General features: G+C 41.3%; 1 protein-coding gene across 15 annotated transcripts in view; it reads left to right on the top strand.

Annotated features, from left to right (window-relative positions):
- AKAP13 (A-kinase anchoring protein 13) overlaps positions 1-22,010 on the top strand; it is a 364,057-nt gene that overhangs the window by 326,928 nt on the left and 15,119 nt on the right. For 10 of the 15 annotated variants that reach the window (XM_033189117.1, XM_033189122.1, XM_033189120.1 and 7 more), the window contains 12 exons: positions 568-634; positions 5,882-6,017; positions 7,362-7,474; positions 8,102-8,254; positions 9,147-9,397; positions 12,041-12,166; positions 12,280-12,397; positions 13,121-13,369; positions 16,768-16,844; positions 17,417-17,598; positions 17,732-17,814; positions 20,796-20,990. In XM_033189117.1, the coding sequence (XP_033045008.1) occupies positions 568-634; positions 5,882-6,017; positions 7,362-7,474; positions 8,102-8,254; positions 9,147-9,397; positions 12,041-12,166; positions 12,280-12,397; positions 13,121-13,369; positions 16,768-16,844; positions 17,417-17,598; positions 17,732-17,814; positions 20,796-20,990 (1,750 nt within the window). The remainder of the gene's footprint in view (positions 1-567; positions 635-5,881; positions 6,018-7,361; positions 7,475-8,101; positions 8,255-9,146; positions 9,398-12,040; positions 12,167-12,279; positions 12,398-13,120; positions 13,370-16,767; positions 16,845-17,416; positions 17,599-17,731; positions 17,815-20,795; positions 20,991-22,010) is intronic. The other 5 variants (XM_033189119.1, XM_033189131.1, XM_033189121.1 and 2 more) reach the window with 3 other exon arrangements.

Here is a 22,010-nt window from a genome sequence, read left to right as displayed (position 1 = left end):
GGCATGAGTCACTGCACCCTGCCTGGAATTTCATTTTAAATAGGCAGTAACCTATCAGATTAATTGCTTCAATCTATAATTTCTCAAGGTATTTTTGTCACATGGCTACAGCAAAACCCAATAATTCAGCACCTTATAATGCTAGTCACTGAAAATAAAATGCAAAAGTCAAAAGATCCTGCCCTTAAGGCACCAGCAATCTACTGGGGAAGATAGGCAGACAGATACTATAAATGAGAAAGGGGTGCCAGTCACTGCCTTGGGTGAGGAGAGGAGAGAAGCTATAGATGGCTTTACCAAGGAGGCAACACTTAAATAGTCTTGAAGGGGAAGAATGCCATGCCTCTGAAGGTGAGAAAAGCATTCCAGGCAGGATAGACAGCATCGGAGTACGTGGCAGGTTTAGAGGATGGCAATTGAGGGCGACTGTGGCTGAGACACAGGGTGCTTAGGGCAGTGCGGAAAGCGGAACGGGAAAGGAAGCTGAACTGCTTGCTCCCTTCCTACTCAGCTTCTCAGGGCTTGACAGAGGTGAATTGTCAATGGACTTACTTTCTTTCTCTTTAGCAGCCCAAAGGGAGCCTTCAGGCACATGACACATCATCACTACCCACGGTCACTATGAGAAGCAAGCGTAAGTAGCTCAGCCCACCTCTCAATTCACTTTCTGACTTTCTGGTTCTGAATGTGAAAATGCTGTTGTAATATTCAATTATTATTCATAGTCAAGATATGAATACCTATTTTGTGGTGAGAGAAGGCTGCTGTTTTATCCTGCAGATTCCTTGACCCATACCTTAACATTATACCATCAAACCCTCTTGGAAGGTTTCTAAAACAGTCTGTGTATTAGCTTAAAGGCAGCACCTTTGCCTGTGTGTTTAAGCAAGTGACCCCTGTGCATCTCAATTTCCTCTTTAATAATAGTTGGGAATTAAAAGACTTGTTTGCAGTGCCTTACAATCATACGAATCAAATGAGATTTTTTTTTTTTTTTTTTTGAGGCGGAATCTTGCTCTGTCATTCAGGCTGGAGTGCGTTGGCACGATCTTGGCTCACTGCAACCTCCGCCTCCTGGGTTCAAGCGATTCTCCTGCCTCAACCTCCCTGGTAGCTGGGATTACAGGCACGTGCCACCACGCCCAGCCTAAACTTCTTTATAAACTGAGAAGTTATAGAAAATGGTTCTTTTTTTTATTATTTCTATTTTTATTATTCAAGTGTTACTCAGAATTGGGTAAATCACACTCTTCCGTTCACATCAAACTATTTTCAACAGTGCATATAAGACTCCACTTTGGTTTTACTCATACTTTTCCCTTTTCACTCCCCATTCCCTGTCTCATTCCCACTGTAGTATATTTAATGTATGTCCTTCTAATCTGCCATATTTTTAGACATATGTATACTTTGAAAAAAATGTATTATTTTATGTGAATTTAAATTAGATAATATGACTTATATATTCTGCTTATTTTTTTCACTCAATACCGTTTTGAGATGTGCATGTTATTATTGTACGCTGTTGTTTCAGACTATGGCAGGCTATTCTTTCATAAGCATATTTCACATTTTAAGTTCCCCTGGAGACAGAATATTTACATTGTTTCCAGCTACTACTATAAATAATGCAGTGATTAATATCTTGTTAGCTGGCTCCATGGGAGCCTCTGTGAGACTTTCCCCAGGCAATGTTCTTGAAAATGTAGTTTTTTAGAAGTAGAGATTCTTGGGCCCTACCCTGATCTGTGAATCACAAACTGTGGGATGGGGCCAGCATTCTGTGTTTTTTTGTGATGCGTGGGAGTGTGTTTAATAGAGACAGGGTCTTGCTTTGTCACCCAGGCTGGAGTGCAGTGGTGTCATCATAGCTAACTGTAACCTCAAACTCCTGGGCTCAGGAACTCCTCTCGCCTCAGACTCCTGAGTTGCTAGCACTCCAGGTGCCATACCTGATTTTTAAATTTTTTTTGTAGAGATGGGGTCTCACTATGTTGCCCAGGCTTGTCTCAGACTCGTGGCCTCAAGCAATCCTCATGCCTTGGCCTCCCAAAGTGCTGAGATAATAGACATGAGCCACCGCACCCAGCCTGGTCTGTGTCTTAATAGATCTTCCAGGTGATTCTGATGCCCACTCAAGCTTGAAAACCACTGCTTTATACCTGGTTTCTCTGAGTACCTCCAGATAGCTCCTGAATGGCTGTACTAGTCTTCACTCCCACAAGAGTGTGATTCCCTTTAGACATGTTTAATCTGCTTATTATCCATCTTCACATGGAGATGACTAGAAGAGGAGCTTCTCCAGGTTGACACTCACTTCAGTCTGTGATCTCACCCATTCAACATACTTTTTATGTCTAGCTTCATTAAATGCTTTTTTTGTGTGACATTATCTGTTGTTTCATAAGTCTGTTTTCTTTCTTATTTTCGTGTCTTAAAAACAAATGCGTATTATGTGCAAGGTTCATGACTATTACCTTCGACCCCCACAAGTGTTCTTTTTTTTTTTTTCTTGAGACAGAGCCTTACTCTGTCGCCCAGGCTGGAGTGGCGTGGCGTAATCTCTGCTCACTGCAACATCCACCTTCTAGGTTCAAGCAGTGCTCCTGCCTCAGCCTCCCAAGTAGCTGGGATTATAGGTGCAAGCCCCCTCACCCGGCTAATTTTTGTATTTTTGATAGGGATGGGGTTTTACCATGTTGGCTAGGCTGGTCTCGAATTTTCGACCTCAAGGGATCCGTCTGCCTTGGCCTCCCAGAGTGCTGGGATTATAGGCGTGAGCCACCGTACCTGGCTCTGCCACAAATATTTTTACTCCTGTTGTACTCCACTGAGGCAACATAGTGGTCTAGAGTACAGATTGTGAATTCTAATTGTATAGATTCAAGTCTGACACCACTGCTTAATAGCTGTGTAACTGTGGATGTTACCAAACCTCTCTGTGCCTCGTTTTCTTCCTCTGTAAAAGGGGATGATAATAGTATCATAGTGTGGTAGTCAGGTTTAAATCAGATCATACCTGTGAAGTACTTAGTAGTAAACACTCCCTAAGTGTTAGTTTTCACTGCTATAATCATCACAAATAAGGAAGCAGCAACATTGAGTCACTTACTTGGGTAGAATACAGATTGGTTACAAATAAGGAGAGCGGTTATTTTCTTCCCCCATGCTGGCTTTTAGATACAAGTTATTATGAGCTCTGCCTAACATCATTCTGCTTTTCCAGCCTTTTCATTGATTCCTTCTACCTGCTTCCTTTTCTATTCTGTGTCTCCCTTCTACATTAATACTACATAATTACTTCTGTCTTCATTCCCACGGTTCTTCTCATCAGAATTGTCCTCTATTTTTCTTCTGACCCATCCACATCCTTGCCATTCTTCAAGAACTAGTGTTTTCTTCCTCTATCCGATTTTATCTGCTCACTGACCTGTCTTCAGAAACATTCAGGCTATGCCCCAGGCCCTTTAACTCTTAAGCTCATTCTCTTTTCTACCTACTTGCTTTTTTCCTCTTAGGTGGGGATGGGGGTGGGGGAAGAGGGGTAGATCCACATCCCATACCCCTTGTGTACTTCCTGCAGTTAGAATCTGGTCGGGTTGTAGTATGTTGGGTTTCTGCTGTTTTATTGTGTCATCATCTTGTAAATAGAATTTGAATTGGAAATTAATGATTATATTAATGCTTATTGAGTCAAAGACATCGTGAAATACTGTGAAGTCGTAGCTACCACCCCAATCTTATTTCCTTCACCTCTTGACACTCCTGGGGGTGGACAGATAATACAGCCTGTGAATGGGACAGCAAGTCAGTTACCAAGAAAAAATGTTCCCAAGTGCCAGTGTGACCACTTTAGCAAATTAGATCTCTAGTTTCCTCTTTAGTCATGTTAATGAGAAATATGCACTGTGAGAACAAATTAGAATTGACCCTTAAATAACTCAGACGATGGGTGTGCCAGCCCCGCCCCCATGCAGTCAAAAATCCACATAAAACTTTTGACTCCCCCAGAGCTTACCTGCTAATAGCCTACTGTTGACCAGAAGCCTTACCAATAACATAAACAGCCAGTTAATGCATTTTGTTTGTTATATGTCTTATTTTTTTTTTTTTTTTTTTTTTTTTTGTTTGAGACGGAGTCTTGCTCTGTCGCCCTGGCTGGAGTGCAGTGGCCAGATCTCAGCTCACTGCAAGCTCCACCTCCTGGGTTCACGCCATTCTCCTGCCTCAGCCTCCCGAGTAGCTGGGACTACAGGCGCCCGCCACCACGCCCGGCTAGTTTTTTGTACTTTTTAGTAGAGACGGGGTTTCACCGTGTTAGCCAGGATGGTCTCGATCTCCTGACCTCATGATCCGCCCGTCTCGGCCTCCCAAAGTGCTGGGATTACAGGCTTGAGCCACCACGCCCGGCCTATATGTCTTATATACTATATTTTTACAATAAATTTAGCCAAAGGAAAAAATGTTATTTTAAAAATCATACACAAGAGAAAATATATTTACTATTGGTTAAGTGGAAGTAGATCATCATAAAGGTCTTCATCCTTGTCGTTTTCACATTGAGTAGACCAAGAAGGAGGAAGAGGAGAAAAAGAGGAGTTGGTCTTGCTGTCTCAGGGGTGGTAGAGGCAGAAGAAATTCCACATATAAGGGGATCTATGTAGTTCAAACCCATGTTGTTCAAGGGTCATCTGTAGTTACAGATGTTAAACAAGTGTTAAATTTTCCTCATCTGTAAATAAAAGGAAATCATCAAAATCTGTGCTCTCTAGCAGTGAGCAGAAGAATCACTTGAGCCTGTAAGATATGTAGACTCTTGGGTTCCACCCCCAGAAGACAAGCGGGGCTGAGATTCCATATCTAACGGCACTCCAGATGTTTTCATGGTGAACGGTCCTAAAGAACGCTGCTCCCAGTTATCTGTAAGGTTCCTTAAACCCAGCACTTTGGGAGGCCGAGGCAGGCGGATTACGAGGTCAGGAGTTTGAGACCAGTCTGGCCAACATAGTGAAACCCTGTCTCTACTAAAAATACAAAAAATTAGCTGGGTGTGGTGGCAGGCACCTGTAATCCCAGCTACTCAGGAGGCTGAAGCAGGAGAATGGCGTGAACCCGGGAGGTGGAGCTTTCAGTGAGCTAATATCGCGCCACTGCACTCCAGCCTGGGCGACAGAACAAGACTCCGTCTCAAAAGAAAAGAAAGTATTTCAATTTTATTTGCAGTTTAAATGTTAAAATACATAATACTCCCACAGGATTCTTTATCCCCATTGCCTATCCCACCCCAGAGGTAACCACTCTTCTTAGTTTTTTTTTAATTTATTTTCCTGGAGTTTGCCTGTTAAGGTAAATACAACTTGGATTATTTTTCTTTCTTTTAAGCATGAAAGATAGCCTGTTATATATTTTGTTCTGCACTTTGATTTTCCTCCCCTTAATAGATCTTGGAGATAGATCTATCTATCTGTGTCAGTACTTAGAAAGTAGTCCTCATTTTTTGTAACTGGCATTGTATTCTGCTATGTGGTGTACCATAGCTTATTCACCAGTCTTCTTGTGATACTCGCGTCTTTTCCAGTCTTTTGCTTTTACCTATTGTGTTGCATTGAATAACTTTGGACATAACATCATTTCACAAATATGCAGGTATATCTTGAAAAATAAACATAGCCTAAAAGTGAAATTGCTGGATCGAAGAATATAGGCATTTACAATTTCCGTAGTTATCACCAAACTATCCTCCATGGAGTTTTTATACCAACTTGCAGTTCCAGGGCAAATCTACTGTAAAGCGCCTTACTTCTGCTTGTTATTTGTCAGATGGGTCAGTACTAGGTGGGACTGGATGGGTGATGCTTCAGTTAGTGTCCTCCTTTTGCAGCCGCACAGCCCAAGGAGCGTCCTCGGTCCGCAGTCCTCCTGGTGGATGAAACCACTACCACCCCAATATTTGCCAGTAGACGGTCCCAGCAGAGTGTCTCGCTCTCCAAAAGTGTCTCCATACAGAACATTACTGGGTAAGCGGAGATATTTAAAGATAGCACAGTTGGCATCTAGGTAACAAGAGCATAATAATCACATCATTTGACAAAAAGCTTTTTTTTTAAACAAATAAATCTATAAAGTCATGGGTTGGTGCAGACAAGGATGATGGGGATTATGTTTTTGGTACATGTCATAATGGTCATTCTATGGCAAGGATCTCCTTTAAATACCCTTAGCAGACTGGTTGCTGTAGGCTTTTGTATATCATCAGCCCTACTTTTGAAGAATCTGAGTTCTAAAAAGATGATTTTTTTTTAGATCAAAATAAGTAGGAATAAGAAAAAGGGTGATTTAATTCAGAATTTTGGGTTGCAACCACTTACAGATGTCATGCTTTTCTATTGTTCGGATAAACCTGGTTGTTTTGTTTCTTACATCTTTGCCTCTTAACACTTAAGTCAGTTTCATGGAGGTGAGTGCTGAGCCAATTATTACTATTAGGTTCCCACTCACTGGTTTGCACTGAGTTTCTTTCCTGGTCTCCTGGCCAGGCCTGGGCTGTCAGGTGGTTAACAGGGGGCTGATAATGATGTTGCTGACTATTTTGGGTAAGATGCCTGCTTTCCCATCAGGTGAATAAGCCATTTCAAATGTAGGACTCAGAGTATCTCTTTAACCTATCTTGGAGCAAAATTCCTAATATGCAAAAGTCTCCTTTTGTTTGTAATTCCTAATCTCTGTGCTGGCTAATGTTTTCTCCTCCTTTAAAAAGTTTCAGGAATTTTTGTTTTGTTTTGTCTTTATGTTCTCATTATTTCCAAAAGTGTACTTTTCAAAAGTTGTAATGTTACTGAAGTTTGTATACATCGTAACTTTCAAAAGTTGGTCTTTAAAGTGTTCTTGCTTTTGTGCCTACTCACACATCAATTGGTTGCCTGCTGTGCTAGCTAATGAGTTAGGATTGAGAAAGTCCAATGAGAATGTAGTTGATTCTAAGTGCTAGATCGGTAGTTATTTAGAGAACAGAAAAAAAAGTGTACTGGTTAGGCAGTAAGTTTTAAACAGAAAGTTTCTTATGTAATGTGTACATGGTTTGATGGAAGAAAGTTCCCCTTGCTTCTTATCACTGTCTTTAAAAAGGCTCAAAAAGTCCTCACAATTTGAGTCTACAATGATACTAAATGCTCCAGACTTTGTTATCAGGCAGTGTGCATGTTGCTGTGGCCCCAACATAAGCAATTTGTCTTCAGTCACTGCAGTACTTCCAGCCAGTTGTCATTCTGGAGTCTTCAGGTACTCATTTAAGAATGCAAGCCATAGGCTATCAGAATGTATTTGACAGTATGTTTTTTTTTTTTTTTTTTTTTTGTCCCCAGAGTTGGCAATGATGAGAACATGTCAAACACCTGGAAATTCCTGTCTCATTCAACAGACTCACTAAATAAAATCAGCAAAGTCAATGAATCAACAGAATCACTTACTGATGAGGGTAAGAGGAAGTTATGGCCTATATTTTATGCCTCTGTAGGGACTGTGTGTGCCATTACCTAGAATATAAGTCTTAATGGAGTGATAGTGCCTGCCTCTTCTGTAACCTGTGAAGATTCTCTAAATTGTCAGTAAAGTGTCCAGTGCTTTGTGATGACTGGGTAATCAAACTCATCCAGCAGCTGTCAAGTAAAGGATGTCATTTATTTCAGTGTGGGCATACTCTTTAGTACAAATCTTTTTCTTCCCTTAGACTTTTATACATGTACAGTTCTAGCTCACAGAGCAATTCTAATCCTGCTCTCTTAAATATGAAAAGGTACTAGGTCCCTTCCAATTATTAACTTCATGTAGATAGAAGTCATGTCTTAATCATGTTAGATTTATGTCATGTTTATTACTCTTAACCAAAATCTCGAATGTAGAGTCTGTCACTCCTGAACAGGATATTTTTTTCTGGTACTGGAATATGTGAATATTCCTGTGAATATCCCCTGTATTCTCTGTGAATATCCCCTGTATTCATGCATCTTATGAAGTCAACTATCAGCTTGAGGAAAGTTCAACATAGGCTTATTCTACAGGTCACAAACCCAAGATTCTGATATTGATTTTTTAATATATTGAGGAGTAGGTACAGACATGAATGAAGGACAGCTACTGGGAGACTTTGAGATTGATTCCAAACAGCTGGAAGCAGAGTCTTGGAGTCGAATAATAGACAGCAAGTTTCTAAAACAGCAAAAGAAAGATGTGGTCAAACGGCAAGAAGTAATATATGGTGAGATTCTTCATTTTGCTCTGATTATATTTGATTTGCATTGTCCAGCATTTTTAAGCGGTAATTTATTGTGCTATGGAAAATCAGTTTTTTAGTATGTGACTTCTTGAAAAGATTCCCTTTAAAAACTTTAAAGTACAGAGACATGGTCCTGTTTGTATCCTATCTTCTTTTTGTCCCACTCTTCTTTTTTCAGTTCTACTGAGCATTGTACTTATATATGAATGCTTATTTATACAGCAGTCCTACAAAGAGATATCTCAGTTTTGTTCCTTACCTATGCTAAAAACTAGACTAAACACAAGTCATTTCCTAGAACTGGGTATACAGTCAGTTATGACAGGTCCTGAATCCAGTGAAGGCCTCTTTGGAAATCAATAATTTAAGACTGATGGAATTCAGTGTACCTATTATCAGAAAATAGGACTCATAAAAAATGGAGGAATAAGTTGAAAACACTTGACCAGGCGCAGTGGCTCATACCTGTAATCCCAGCACTTTGGGAGGCCAAGGCGGGTGGATCACTCAAGCCCAGAGTTCACGACCAGCCTGGGAACATAGTGAAACCCCGTTTCTACAAAAAATACAAAAATCAGCCAGGCATGATGGTGTGTACCTGCAGCCCCAGCTACTCGGGAGGCTGAAGCACAAAGATTGCTTGAGCCCAGGAGGTTGAGGCTGCAGTGAGCCATAACTTCAGCCTGGGTGACAGAGCCAGACCCTGTCTCAAAAAAAAAAAAGATGGGAACACTTTAGGGGAAAGATAGCTGTTGACCCAATTTTAAGGTTCAAACTGGGCTCTAAACTAGCTTTGGGACTGCAGCAGATGATCTTTGAGGGAGAATCCTCATGAAAGAGTGTTCCTGACCCTTGATCTTTTTCCTCCTTTTAGAGCTGATGCAGACAGAGTTACATCATGTCCGCACTCTCAAGATCATGAGTGATGTGTACAGCCGGGGGATGATGACAGAACTGCTTTTTGAGCAGCAGATGGTAGAAAAGCTGTTCCCCTGTTTGGATGAGCTGATCAGTATCCATAGCCAATTCTTTCAGAGGATTCTGGAGCGGAAGGAGGAGTCTCTGGTGGATAAAAGTGAAAAGAACTTTCTCATCAAGAGGATAGGGGATGTGCTTGTCAATCAGGTGAGAATAGGAAGGATCTCAGATTCTTAATATACATTGGGAAAAGAGGAAGTTATGGGGTTCCATAGCCATGCATTCACATCTTGTTTCTACCATTTATTATCTGTGTAAGCTCAGGGAACTTATTTAATTTATCTGGAGCCTTGATTTCCTTTTCTGTAAAATGCAGATGTAGGATTTCTTTAGTAATGTTATTTTGGAAGTTAAAGGGAGTGTGTATAGAAACTACCTAATGCTTATGATAGATGCGCAGTAAAACTTAGTTTTTCTTCCTCAAGAGTCTGTGCCGTCATCAGAAACAGTATAGTTTAAGACATCAACAAATATGGGCAGGCACAGTGGCTCATGCCTGTAATCCCAGCACTTTGGGAGGCGAGGAGGGCGGAGCATTTGAGGTCAGGAGTTCAAGACCAGCCTGGCCAACATGATGAAACCCCGTCTCTACTAAAAATACAAAAATGAACCAGGCATGGTGGCATATGGGAGGCTGAGGCACAAGAATCACTTGAACCTGGGAGGCAGAAGTTGCAGTGAGCCAAGATCGTGACACTGCACTGCAGGCCAGGAGACAGAGTGAGACTCTGTCTCAAAAAAAAAAAAAATTGAAAAATATTTAAATATTTGGGGCTAGCCACAGTGGCTCACACCTGTAATCCCAACACTTCGGGAGGCTGAGGCAGGTGGATTGCTTGAAGCGAGGTGTTCAAGACCAGCCTGGGCAACGCAGCAAGAAATGTCTCTACAAAAAAAAAAAGGAAAAAGCCAGGTGTGGTAGTGGGCACTTGTGGTCCCAGCCACTCAGGATCCTGAGGTGGGAGGATCACTTGAGCCTAGGAATTCAAAGTTGCAGCAAGCCGTGGTGGTGATTGAGCCACTGTACTCCAGCCTAGGCAAGAGAATGAGACTCCAACTCAAAATTTAAAAAAAAAGAGGTGTGTGTGTGTGTGTGTGTGTGTGTGTGTGTGTTGGAAATCTTCAACTTTCCCCTCTGCCTCAAATCAGAAGGATCTCATGTATCTAAAAACCAGCTGAAGCACAGAAAATTGAATAAGTGACTATCTGTAAAATACTTAATAAAATATGTATTGTTGATACTTTCATCAAGGTGTGGTATGGTTTTAGTCATACTCCAAAAAATTCAGCTAAAAGTCACTTTGGTACTTTTAGATGTGATTGTCATAGACAGATTTTAATGTTTCTTTTAAAAATATTCTTCTTGAAAAACACATTGCCAGTATAACCTTTACAGGCAGAGGGTTATAACATGTACATCTGACTAGATATTTCCCCAAAGATGCAGATTCCCCAAAGATTTTGGGCAAATATCTGCTGCTGTGTAGAAGCAGAGGCTTAATTGCTGGAACATTTGTCTGAGAATTGTACATTTTGTCTTTCCTTTGTATTCTTGAGCCCATACCCTTCACTTCATTAATTTATTAGCACATTCACTCATTCGTTTTTCAGATATTTACTGAGCATCTATTAAATGCCAGGTGGAACTACAGAGGGGGATGATATGGCTTAGGCCTCTGCCTCAGGGAACTCCTATTCTAGGAGTAAAAGTAAGCATGTTATGAAATAAATGCAAATGCAGTGTGGTAAATGTTTGAACACAGATAGCTGCAACAGAGAGAGCTTAAAAGAAAGACCTACAAATGATGACCTTTCCTCCTGAAACATCCCCTCGGGCATTTTCATTTCTCTCTCTCTGCCCCTCCTTTCTGGTTTCATCTTTTACTTCATCTAACTGAGTACTTCATCAAACTTTGACTCGTATTACCATTTGTACCTCCTCGCACTTGTGTACAACTTGGTGCTGGAATTCACCGTTTAACCTGTAGTGTCCATTTGCTGGTTCTGTGTACTGCCAGTACTAGGATCAACCTTTGGGGCATATGCTTTGTCATATGAGCAGATAACTTACTGTCCCTCTGTCTCAGCTCCTCCATTGGTAAATGGTGAAGGGAAAAGCTACCCTAATCCTTCTTTCAAGTTTTTTGGTAAGGATCAATTTGTGTTGCCTCTGGAGGTTTTTAGTACATGGAAATCAATGCTTAGCATGTATTTTATGAACTGCATACAGAAATTCATTGATTTACCACAAAGTGAACATACTTTTAGATGAACCATTGAGATCACACACATTTGGGAATGATTTAAGGGCCTTATGGAATTATTAGGACTACTGGCCTGAAGTAAGTAGTACAAACAGATCCCTAGGTAATGAGGGCTGTTTGTGATGTCTGTCTAACTTTTCAAGGTCAGATATTTAAGATTGTCTCATGAAAAACTCCTACTGAATCTCATTGTTTTATTACTGTTTATGACAAATAGAAGTTAGAATACATTTTACATTTTCTGTGTGCACAGTACATAAAATTTCTGTAATTTTTTGTTGTTTTTCAAATCTGTATAACAGCTTTATTGAGATTTAATGCGTATGCCATATAGTCTACCTATTTAAAGTTGAACCTCTTTAGTAACTGCCAGACTGCTTTCCAAAGCTGCTGCACCATTTCATTCTTTTGGGCGAATTTATGAGGAAGCACTTTTGACTTTTACAAGTAGACTGGAAACATTTTACAAAATGGCATTACGAGTTTGGTGCCCCATGGCATGACTTCTGTTCTCTTGTCTCTGCAGTTTTCAGGTGAGAATGCAGAACGTTTAAAGAAGACGTATGGCAAGTTTTGTGGGCAACATAACCAGTCTGTAAACTACTTCAAAGACCTTTATGCCAAGGATAAGCGTTTTCAAGCCTTTGTAAAGGTATTGACAAGAAACATGAAAGCCCCCGTCATTGTTGAGAGCAGTGTGTCCCTGTCGGCTTTCACTAGAGCCTTTTTCATGTGATTCCTCACAGTCTGTTTACTCCCTTGCAGAAGAAGATGAGCAGTTCAGTTGTTAGAAGGCTTGGAATTCCAGAGTGCATATTGCTCGTAACTCAGCGGATTACCAAGTACCCAGTTTTATTCCAAAGAATATTGCAGTGTACCAAAGGTAAGTCTCCTTTCTAACTCAGTCTTGTATGGCAATGGACTGTTTCCTCTGTGGCCAATAGTCCTGGAGGCCCCATGGAAGTGCTGTTTCATGCTCTAGTAGGTCTAAAAGAGACCTTGTGTTTTATCTTGAAAATAATTTTCTTGAATGAAAATTTGGACTGTTATGTTACCAGGCTTAGGGTGGATGATAGCAAAAAGGAAAGGGACCACATTGATTCCATCCAGAATTCAATGACCTGAACACTATTCTCTTATCACTAGGCTGGGAGATAATTTCCACCAGTTCTTCCCAGAAGTGCTAGAATTGCTGCTGTTTTTCACTTAATCAGTAATTACTGGTTTCTCTCTCTTGGCTAATTCTGTTCCTAGGCAGTTATATTAAAGATTACAAGGCAGTACATTAAGTAGCACAAAGATACAAATTAAAAAAACTTGGTTGCTCTTCCTGCTACTACCTTCGTCCTAGAAATCTTTAGTTCCTTTTATTTTAGAGCACAACATATGATTGCATATTATTTAAATCATTGAAAACTTCTGGCTTTTTTTAGAATCAAACTTATGACAGCAAGAGGGATAGGCACATGACCTCTGACGTGTTGGCTTCCCTCTGATAGCATAGTCACAAGGGAAAAGATGATATGAAGAGAGAAGTTAGGATTCCCTTGCTTCTGCCCTGGTCCAAAAGGAGCCATAAAAAGCAGAATTATTCTTTCCTTCCAAGACAATGAAGTGGAGCAGGAAGATCTAGCACAGTCCTTGAGCCTGGTGAAGGATGTGATTGGAGCTGTAGACAGCAAAGTGGCAAGTTATGAAAAGAAAGTGCGTCTCAATGAGATTTATACAAAGACAGATAGCAAGTCAATCATGAGGATGAAGAGTGGTCAGATGTTTGCCAAGGAAGATTTGAAACGGAAGAAGCTTGTACGTGATGGGAGTGTGTTTCTGAAGAATGCAGCAGGAAGGTTGAAAGGTAAGGCTTGGCTCTTTTGTCTAAGTGTGTGCCCAGGTACAACAGGCCAAATCCAAGTGCTTTTGTTGGAAATTCACTACCAGATTTTTTCTCAGAGAGCCCATCTCCAAACACCACCCAGGAGCAACAAGCATTTAGTTCTTCGTAATCTTATATCAAAAATGGTTTGTGATGGCCTACAAAATCATACAAAATAGAGCAAGATGACAAAGAAATGATGCAGTCAGGGAAAATGGAAAATAAGATTTTAAAAAAACAAAGCAAAGCATAAGATTAGTGCACATATGCAAGCTGTCAAGGAAGGTGTATTCCCCTACAAGAGATGGACAGCCAGGTTGGAATTGGGGTCTATGGCAAAACTCACAAGGAGGGAGACACAATCAGCAACGGTTTCACAGAATCTGTGAGTTCAAAACACATCGCTTGTTCACAAGCGATGTTAGAGGAATTTGCAGCTCTAGACACCTAATAGAAAGTTAAGTTTAACCCACATCAGTTAGATTTATTATTATATTTTATGATATTCATATATCTTTAAAACAAAAGAAATCATCATAAAGGATGCCCATTTTCCATTTGGTTTTAATTTTTACATTTCAAATGGTCAGCCGTGTCAAGTTAATGAAGCTGTGAGGCTTGTTTTTTAATTTATCTGTATATTTGATTTTGTTTGTTTGTTTTCATCAATTTTATACTCCATGGGTCTATGTGTTTCACCAATAGCCTTGAGTTATACCCACCCCTTCACCCTGGCCTCAGTGAGCTGAGGACATTGAAGCAGGCTAGGCCAGTGCTATCAGCCTCATTAGTATAGAAAGAAGGTGGAGGAAATGTGTGCTGCTTTTGTTTCTGAGGTGTAAGTGATGATGTAGGTAACTGCTATTGGAAATACCCATGCTTAGAACAAATAGTAAAGAAGTTCCAGGCAATCAGCTGGTTTCAACAATGAATAAAGCAGGACACCCTGCTTAGAAGTTGAAATGAAAATGAAGAGCCTTGGAAAGAGATACCTGCTCGACAGTGTGATGTGTGCTGGAATGGAGGAGAAAGCAAGAGGAATAGCATTAGAGTCAAGTCTTGAAGGATGACAAGGAAGGTACCTGGTACGTAAGGAGAAGGTGCTCCCCGCACTAAGGAAGAGAAAGTGGAAGCATAGAGTTGAAAGGATGTGGCACGTCCAGGGAAGAGTGGACACCCGGGACTCTCAGAGAGCAGAGTGAATGATGGGGGAGTGACGGGAAACTAACCCAAAGAAATGGCAGGGGCCAGGTTGTAATGAGGTGCATTCTCCAGACTGAGGAGTTAACAGTTGATACTATTGATGAGGGAGGGGGTCAAAGAATGGGTTCAAAAAGGAGAACGGCAAGCAGGAAAGGGATACTACATGAAGTGGTTTTTCAGTATAACCACTAGGGGTAGTTTAGAGTGCAGCTGGAGTGAAGAGAGACTGGTGACAGATAAATCAAGAGACTGTGCAGTGCTTTGGGGAAGAGCTCATCTGGGTCTGCATTGTAACAGAAGGCATAAAAAAGAAGGGCAGGATGGGGCGCAGTGGCTCACGCCTGTAATCCCAGCACTCTGGGAAGCTGAGGCGGGCAGATCACAAGGTCAGGAGATCGAGACCATCCTGGCTAACGCGATGAAACCCCGCCTCTATAAAAATACAAAAAATTAGCCGGGCGAGGTGGCGGGCGCCTGTAGTCCCAGCTACTCGGGAGGCTGAGGCAGGAGAATGGCGTGAACCCGGAGGCAGAGCTTGCAGTGAGCCGAGATCGTGCCACTGCACTCCAGCCTGGGCAACAGAGCAAGACTCCGTCTCAAAAAAAAAAAAAAAGAAGGGCAGGAAAGATTCAGCGAAAGAAATCTCCTTTCCCACCACCAACTGGCTGTGTATTTCATTGTTCTGTGATAAACTTGAACTAAGGCTCCTTCCCTCCACTCCTAATATTCTATGATGTTCCGAGAGCCCTAGCTCTCTTTGAGACTTTTAAGCAGGCTGGCAGTTCAGAAATACCTGCCTTTTCTTGTAAAGGCCTGAATTTCCTAGAGCTGCTGCTGCCTGGAGCCAGCACTTTATTCTTTCCTTTACATAGCAATTTATTTATGTCCAAAATAAAAACTAGTAGATCCCAGTTGTTGGAATAAAGTTGTGGTCAAGCCAGTGGCAGAATGATAGGTTTTGTGGCCTAGAATGCCTCCTGTAGAGATAGGAGTTGGTGTTTAGTCATTTTCACCCCCAAGTGAATTCATGCCAAGAACAGCCAGTACTATGTTAGGTACTCTTTGAAAGGGGTGGGATTGTTTTTTTCTGATCCACTGACACTGATCATATAAACTTCAAGATTCAATGAAGTTAAAATTTGTGTCTCACTTATTTGGGGGGAGGGAGAGGGTGCAGGCACCTGAATTATTTAAAAGTAAACTTAAAAAAAAAAAAAAAAACTTTTTCATAACTGATGGCAGTACACAGAAAATTGCAGTAGTTTAGCCTAAAAAAATTAGACCTCCCTTGGAATCAGATGTCCTTGCTTCTGTTTTCTTCATAGCTTTGCAGTGAATTCCACAGAAAGGGGATTCCAGTTGCAGCAAAGGTAGAAGAAAAGGTGGGGCATGGACTGCATAAGTCAGTTCCATCCTTTCCCAGGGAATCGTGGACTTCACTTTCCACAGTGAAGATGTTACATAGGGGCCAGCCTGCCAGCTCGATATAGACTCAACTCCAAAGACATCAAACCATCCTCAAGAGACTAGTGGAAAATGTTACTACCTACTCCTAGAGGATTACTCAGAGCAAGAGTTTAAGTTGACTATTGCACATGGAGCTGAGGAAAGAGCCCTATATTCACATGTACCTGTGAGACTGGAAGGTGCCTGTGTGGCCACTCTTTGTTCTTTTGAGGGTGTGGAAGACGGACATCTTTTCGTTAGACTTAGATATTTCTATACTTCATCTTTGGGCAACATTGCTGTCTCCTGCCCCACACCTTTCCCATTACTGTAATCAGAAGTCAAAAAATACTGCAACCTGAGTATTTTTTGGAGTATCCTGCTCTATATTACTGTTTAACATCTGTACAAGTCCAGCTTTTCAGCTTTATTCTTAAAAGTATTCTTAAAATCTTGTCTTATGGGATATATCTTTCTAGGACTGAGTACTTAAACTTTTCCAAAACAAGGCTTTGGTGATAAATCCCATTTTAAAATGCTACTAAAAATCTGGTGACCAGATGTGAATCCTGGAGAACTGTAAAACTGTTGCTTTGGAGGAGTGTGATCTCAGATCATAGTTTGCCCTTATGGGGGCGTATGCATTGCACCTTCAATAAAAACCCTTCTGACTGTGGTAACTATTAAGTAGTCATTGTTCTATCTTCCCTTCTCCCATTTCCATTTTCCAGAGGTTCAAGCAGTTCTTCTCACTGACATTTTAGTTTTCCTTCAAGAAAAAGACCAGAAGTACATCTTTGCATCATTGGTAAGCTGAATTGTTATTTTTGTAATAGTATTATAAGCATCTAGGTTAGTTATGGAATGTAAGCACTATATTATTGCTCTCCCCAGCCCACTTAAAATTAAATGGCTCAGGACAAATTCCTCTGAGTAATTTCCCACACGCCTTCACAATTTTCTGGCATCCCCTCTTCCCCAAAAATTATTATTCTGTTTCATCACAGTCTTCTTTTAGTGTCTTGGACATCTGACTATTTGACCTATGAAGAAACCTGTCACTGGAGTATTTCTCACATGTGAGCCCATAAATGATGCTCATGTATAATATTGCTGACTGGATTCTTTGGGGAACCTGGAAAGATTCATCATGTAGAAAACATGACTGGAACCTTTAGAGCCATAAATTACTATTTCCCTTTTGAAAATCTTTGTTAAAATCTGAATGAAATGAGATATTTCTCTTTGTCCTAAAGCAGCCATTGTTTTTCAAACTGTGTGCTTTTTTAACAGCATCTAGTCTTACCTTAGATTTAAGCTGTCCTTAAGAGTTAGAATATTGTATGTGTATCTTTTATTTGCCCTCTTCCCTTTTTCCAGGACCAGAAATCAACAGTGATCTCTTTAAAGAAACTGATTGTGAGAGAAGTGGCACACGAGGAGAAAGGTTTATTCCTGATCAGCATGGGGATGAAAGATCCAGAGATGGTAGAAGTCCATGCCAGCTCCAAAGAGGAACGAAACAGCTGGATTCAGATCATTCAGGACACAATCAACACCCTGTAAGTTAACCACCAGGCCCCACCCTTCCCAGCCCTCCTGATGTCTCTGTATGAGTTCATAATAGGCTGGACTGTGACTAGAGTAATCGACATCTTAGGAACTTTTTGTTCTATCTTGTTTGGGTTGTATTAGGAACAGAGATGAAGATGAAGGAATTCCTAGTGAGAATGAGGAAGAAAAGAAAATGTTGGACACCAAAGCCCGAGAATTAAAAGGTGAGGCATTGGGAGTGGTCTGAGCCCCTTGTCTGGAATGTCTGCAGTTGCAGAAGACTGCTGGTGGATTTTAGAGGTACGGGTTTGCCCTTAGTTCTAAAGCTGCCCCAGAAGGCACTTGAAAGCAGCGAAATGAATAGCTGTTAATAAAAGAGAAACCAAGTCCAGGCTGACATGGGTCCCGGTAAAGAATGACTGTAAGGATGTGTCCAATACTGGATCAAGAGAATATTGATTCTCTTGACTCAGGATCAGTGTTCTCAACCCTCATGACATTCTCTGTACTTTGTCACAGATGAATTTGCCAAAATTTGTAGTCACATTTAAAATTAAAACAAGGAGAGAATTTGGGGAAAAGAGTTCTCCAGTTAATCTGATTTAATCCTCCCACCAGTCCCTAGCATTATCACTTATCTGCATGTTCACAAATGAGTTGCGAGGTTCAGAGAAGGGTATGTATCGATCTATGTTTGACCCCTGTTTATTGAGTGCTGACTGTTTTGTGTAGTCTTGTCAGTGTCCCTACAACACAGGCATTCTAATCCCCGTTGTGCAGATGAGACAGTCGAGGCCCACAAAGGACAAGCTACGCAGGGTTACACGTGTAATTAATGATTAAGCCAGAATTCTATTCCCTGTCTTAGCAAAGCCTGGTGCTCTTTTTTCTTTGCCAGTGGCTTATCGAATGTTTCTAAGTAAAGACTATGCTTTGGGTCGAAATAAGGCTTAGAGTTAAATAAATGTAAGCATCTGAGGAGTTTGGTTAGGTCTTAAAGTCATACAAATGAAAGCATTGAGTCTCACTGAGGGGAAAATTAAAAATATGGACAGATTTAGACCAGAGTCAGAGTTACAGCAGATTTATTGGCCCATGATTAGGATGACAAGGATAAAAATCTTCCTTCTTTAAATTTTGTTAAGTACCTGGCTAGGCATACTGCTAGGTACAACAGATGCAAAGATTCCTTAAAAAGAGCCCTTTCCCTTGAGAAGCTTACACCCTAGCAGGGGAGACATACCTCAATGATGGGCCACACAGTGATTTATTAGACCACAGGCACAATTAACACGTGTGGGATCTGCTCATCCTGCCTCTAGTAAGTCTCACAGAGAAGCTGGTGCGTGAGCTACATCTGAAAAAAATTATCTCAGCACACAAGAGTAGTTATGTGCAAAGGTGAAAAAGGACTTGACATAACTGCCAAGGAATGACAGGTTTGGTGTGTCTGGAGGGTCAGGGCTAAGGGATGGGAGCTTAAGCTGGAAAAGCACCAGGTATTAAAAAGGCAACAAGGGACTGATGTAATTTTTAAAAAAAGAAGAAAAAAACGATTTTTTTTTAAACATGTTGAAGCTAGTTAGGAGAGTTGCTTGAGGGAATGGGAAGCCACTGGGAGTAGAAAGACCGTTTGGAAGACTGTTAGGATAGGTTAAGTGAGAATGAGCTGGAGAGGGAACAGATGTGAGTAGGAAATAAGGTCATTAAAATCTGGTCATTTTGCCAGGCTTGGTGGCTCACGCCTGTAATCCCAGCACTTTGGGAGGTCACAGTGGGCAGATCACAAGGGTCAGGAGTTGGAGACCAGCCTGACCAACGTGGCGAAACCCCATCTCTACTAAAAATACAAAAATTAGCCGGACGTGGTGGCGCGTGCCTATAATCCCAGCTACTTTGGGAAGCTGAGGCAGGAGAATCGCTTGAACCCGGGTGGCAGAGGTTTCAGTGAGCCGAGATAGTGCCGCTGCACTCCACCCTGGGTGACTGAGCGAGACTCTCAAAAAAAAAAAAAAAAAAAGTCTGGTCAGTTGGTGGTGGGACAGAGTGAGGAGACAGAATCTCTCACAGGTTTCCAAATCAGGTGACCTTGAAGATGAAGAGTTGTTGACTGAGAAAGAGATTCCACACTAAAGGGAGGAGGCGATGGGCTGGAGAAAAGATTGGTTTCTCACATGCTGAGAACAAAGCATCTCAGTAGAGATGGCCACTTGGGCCCCATGATCTGCTGCTAAGAAAGGGAGGACTTTTGATTTTTTTTTTTTTTAATGAATTATCAGCATATAGAAGGTAATTGAAGCCATGGGGATGAATGAGATCCTCAAAAGAAAAGTGGGTAAGGTAAAGAAGACAACCCAGACCAGGTGCAGTGGCTCACACCTGTAATCACAGCACTTTAGGAGGCCAAGGCAGGCAGATCACCTGAGGTTGGGAGTTCGAGACCAGCCTGGCCAACATGGTGAAACCCCATCTCTACTAAAAATACAAAATTAGCCAGGGGTGATGGCACATGCCTGTAATCTCAGCTCCTCAGGAGGCTGAGACAGGAGAATCGCTTAATCGCTTGAACCCAGGAGGTGGAGGTTGCAGTAAGCCGAGAGTGTGCCATTGCACTCCAATCTGGGCAACAAGAGCGAAACTCTGTCTCAAAAAAAAAAAAAGAAGAAGAAGACAGCTCTCAGGATGGAGCTGAGACAGGAGCCAGGAGCCCAGATAAGAGATTCCATTGCAGATGGCAGATCAGTAACGTGTCCTGAGAAAGAATGGTAGAAAGAGAACCGGTGTCCTAAAAGTTAAAGAAGGAAACATGTTTTAAAGGAGGAAGTAATCATCAATGCTGAAAAAACAACCTAAAAGACCTCATTGGATTCAATCATGAAGTTGAGCTGGGAAACCAGTTGCAGAGTGGACAGAAGCTAGAGAGTAGTGGGCTGAGAAGTAAACGGGACAAGGGAGTGGAAGCAAAGTGCAGACTTGTTATGTCACAATTTCCATGGTTCGCCAAAAAGATCCAGAATGGTTTTCCAGATAGAAATCACAGAACAGAAACAATATTGCTATCATGATGAAAAAGAAAGGGCAGTGGTTGGGGAGGGTGTCCTGTCTTGTCCCTTTCCATAAATTACCACAAGGTGGTGCTCATGTCTTAGTCATCTCGTAATACTAAACGCCAATCAAATCACAGATCATTTTCTCCATCCTGCAGAACAACTTCAACAGAAGGACCAACAAATCCTACTCTTGTTGGAAGAGAAGGAGATGATTTTCCGGGACATGGCTGAGTGCAGCACCCCCCTCCCAGAGGATTGCTCCCCGACACATAGCCCTAGAGTTCTCTTCCGCCCCAACACAGAAGAGGCTCTCAAAGGAGGACCTTTAATGAAAAGTGCAATAAATGAGGGTAATTAACATTCAGCATTGCCTCCCTTCATCTCCTCCCAGAGTGGTTTACACTGTAATATTATCTGCCAGTTTTTACTTTTTTACGTTAAAATAAAGCCGCACAAATGCAGAAAATTACCCAAAACAAATACTTCACTATAGTAAATTATCAGGTGAATATCCTTTTAACCACTACCCACATCAAGAAATTAAATGTGGCCAGACACCCTGAAGCCCCTTCGTCCACATGCCTTATCCCCATCTTACTTCCCTCCCTCCAAAAGGAGCAGTTATTCTGACTTTTTTTTAAATTAATCACTTATGCTTTTTTTTTTTTTTTTCTTTTTGGCAGGATCTTGCTGCTCTGTTTCCCAGGCTGGAGTGCAGTGGTGCGATCTCGGCTCACTGCAGCCTCCCCGTCCTGGGTTCAAGTGATTCTCCTGCCTCAGCCTCCCAAGTAGCTGGGACTACAGGTGTGCACCACCACACCCAGCTAATTTTTGTATTTTTCATAGAGACAGGGTTTCACCATGTTGGCCAAGCTGGTCTCAAACTCCTGACCTCAAGTGATCCACCCACCTTGGCCTCTCAAAGAACTGATATTATAGTCGTGAGCCACCGTGCCCGGCCATTAATCACTTACTTATATATCTTTATGACTTAAGTGCCTACTCCTAAACATTATAGTTTAGTTTGCTTATTTTTTTTGATATGCATATTAAAATTCTTAATTTACAGTTCCCCTCACCATCTTTTTTTTTCCCCATATAATTTATCTTTGAACAATATGAGCTTTTTGACTTAGAGAGTTTCCCACAGTTTGGATTTTATTCATACAGTTCTGTCCTCTGTTTCCTTCAGATTTGCAGCTGGATTCTCAGAGGCCTAATTAATCACTCAGACTTGATCTCTTTGGTAAATTGTGCCCTCATAGTGTGTTCTTTCATTGAGAGGGCATAAATTTAGTTGTCTCTTTTTTTGTGACATATAAGAAAAGATAAGAGGATAAACGCTTGATTATTTTTCCCCTCTATTTATT

The sequence above is a fragment of the Trachypithecus francoisi genome, unplaced genomic scaffold (genome assembly GCF_009764315.1).
Source record: "Trachypithecus francoisi isolate TF-2019V2 unplaced genomic scaffold, Tfra_2.0 Lachesis_group3, whole genome shotgun sequence".
NCBI classification, from domain to species: domain Eukaryota; kingdom Metazoa; phylum Chordata; class Mammalia; order Primates; family Cercopithecidae; genus Trachypithecus; species Trachypithecus francoisi.
Note: the sequence above shows the minus strand (reverse complement) of the source record. Positions and strands in the feature narration are given on the sequence as shown.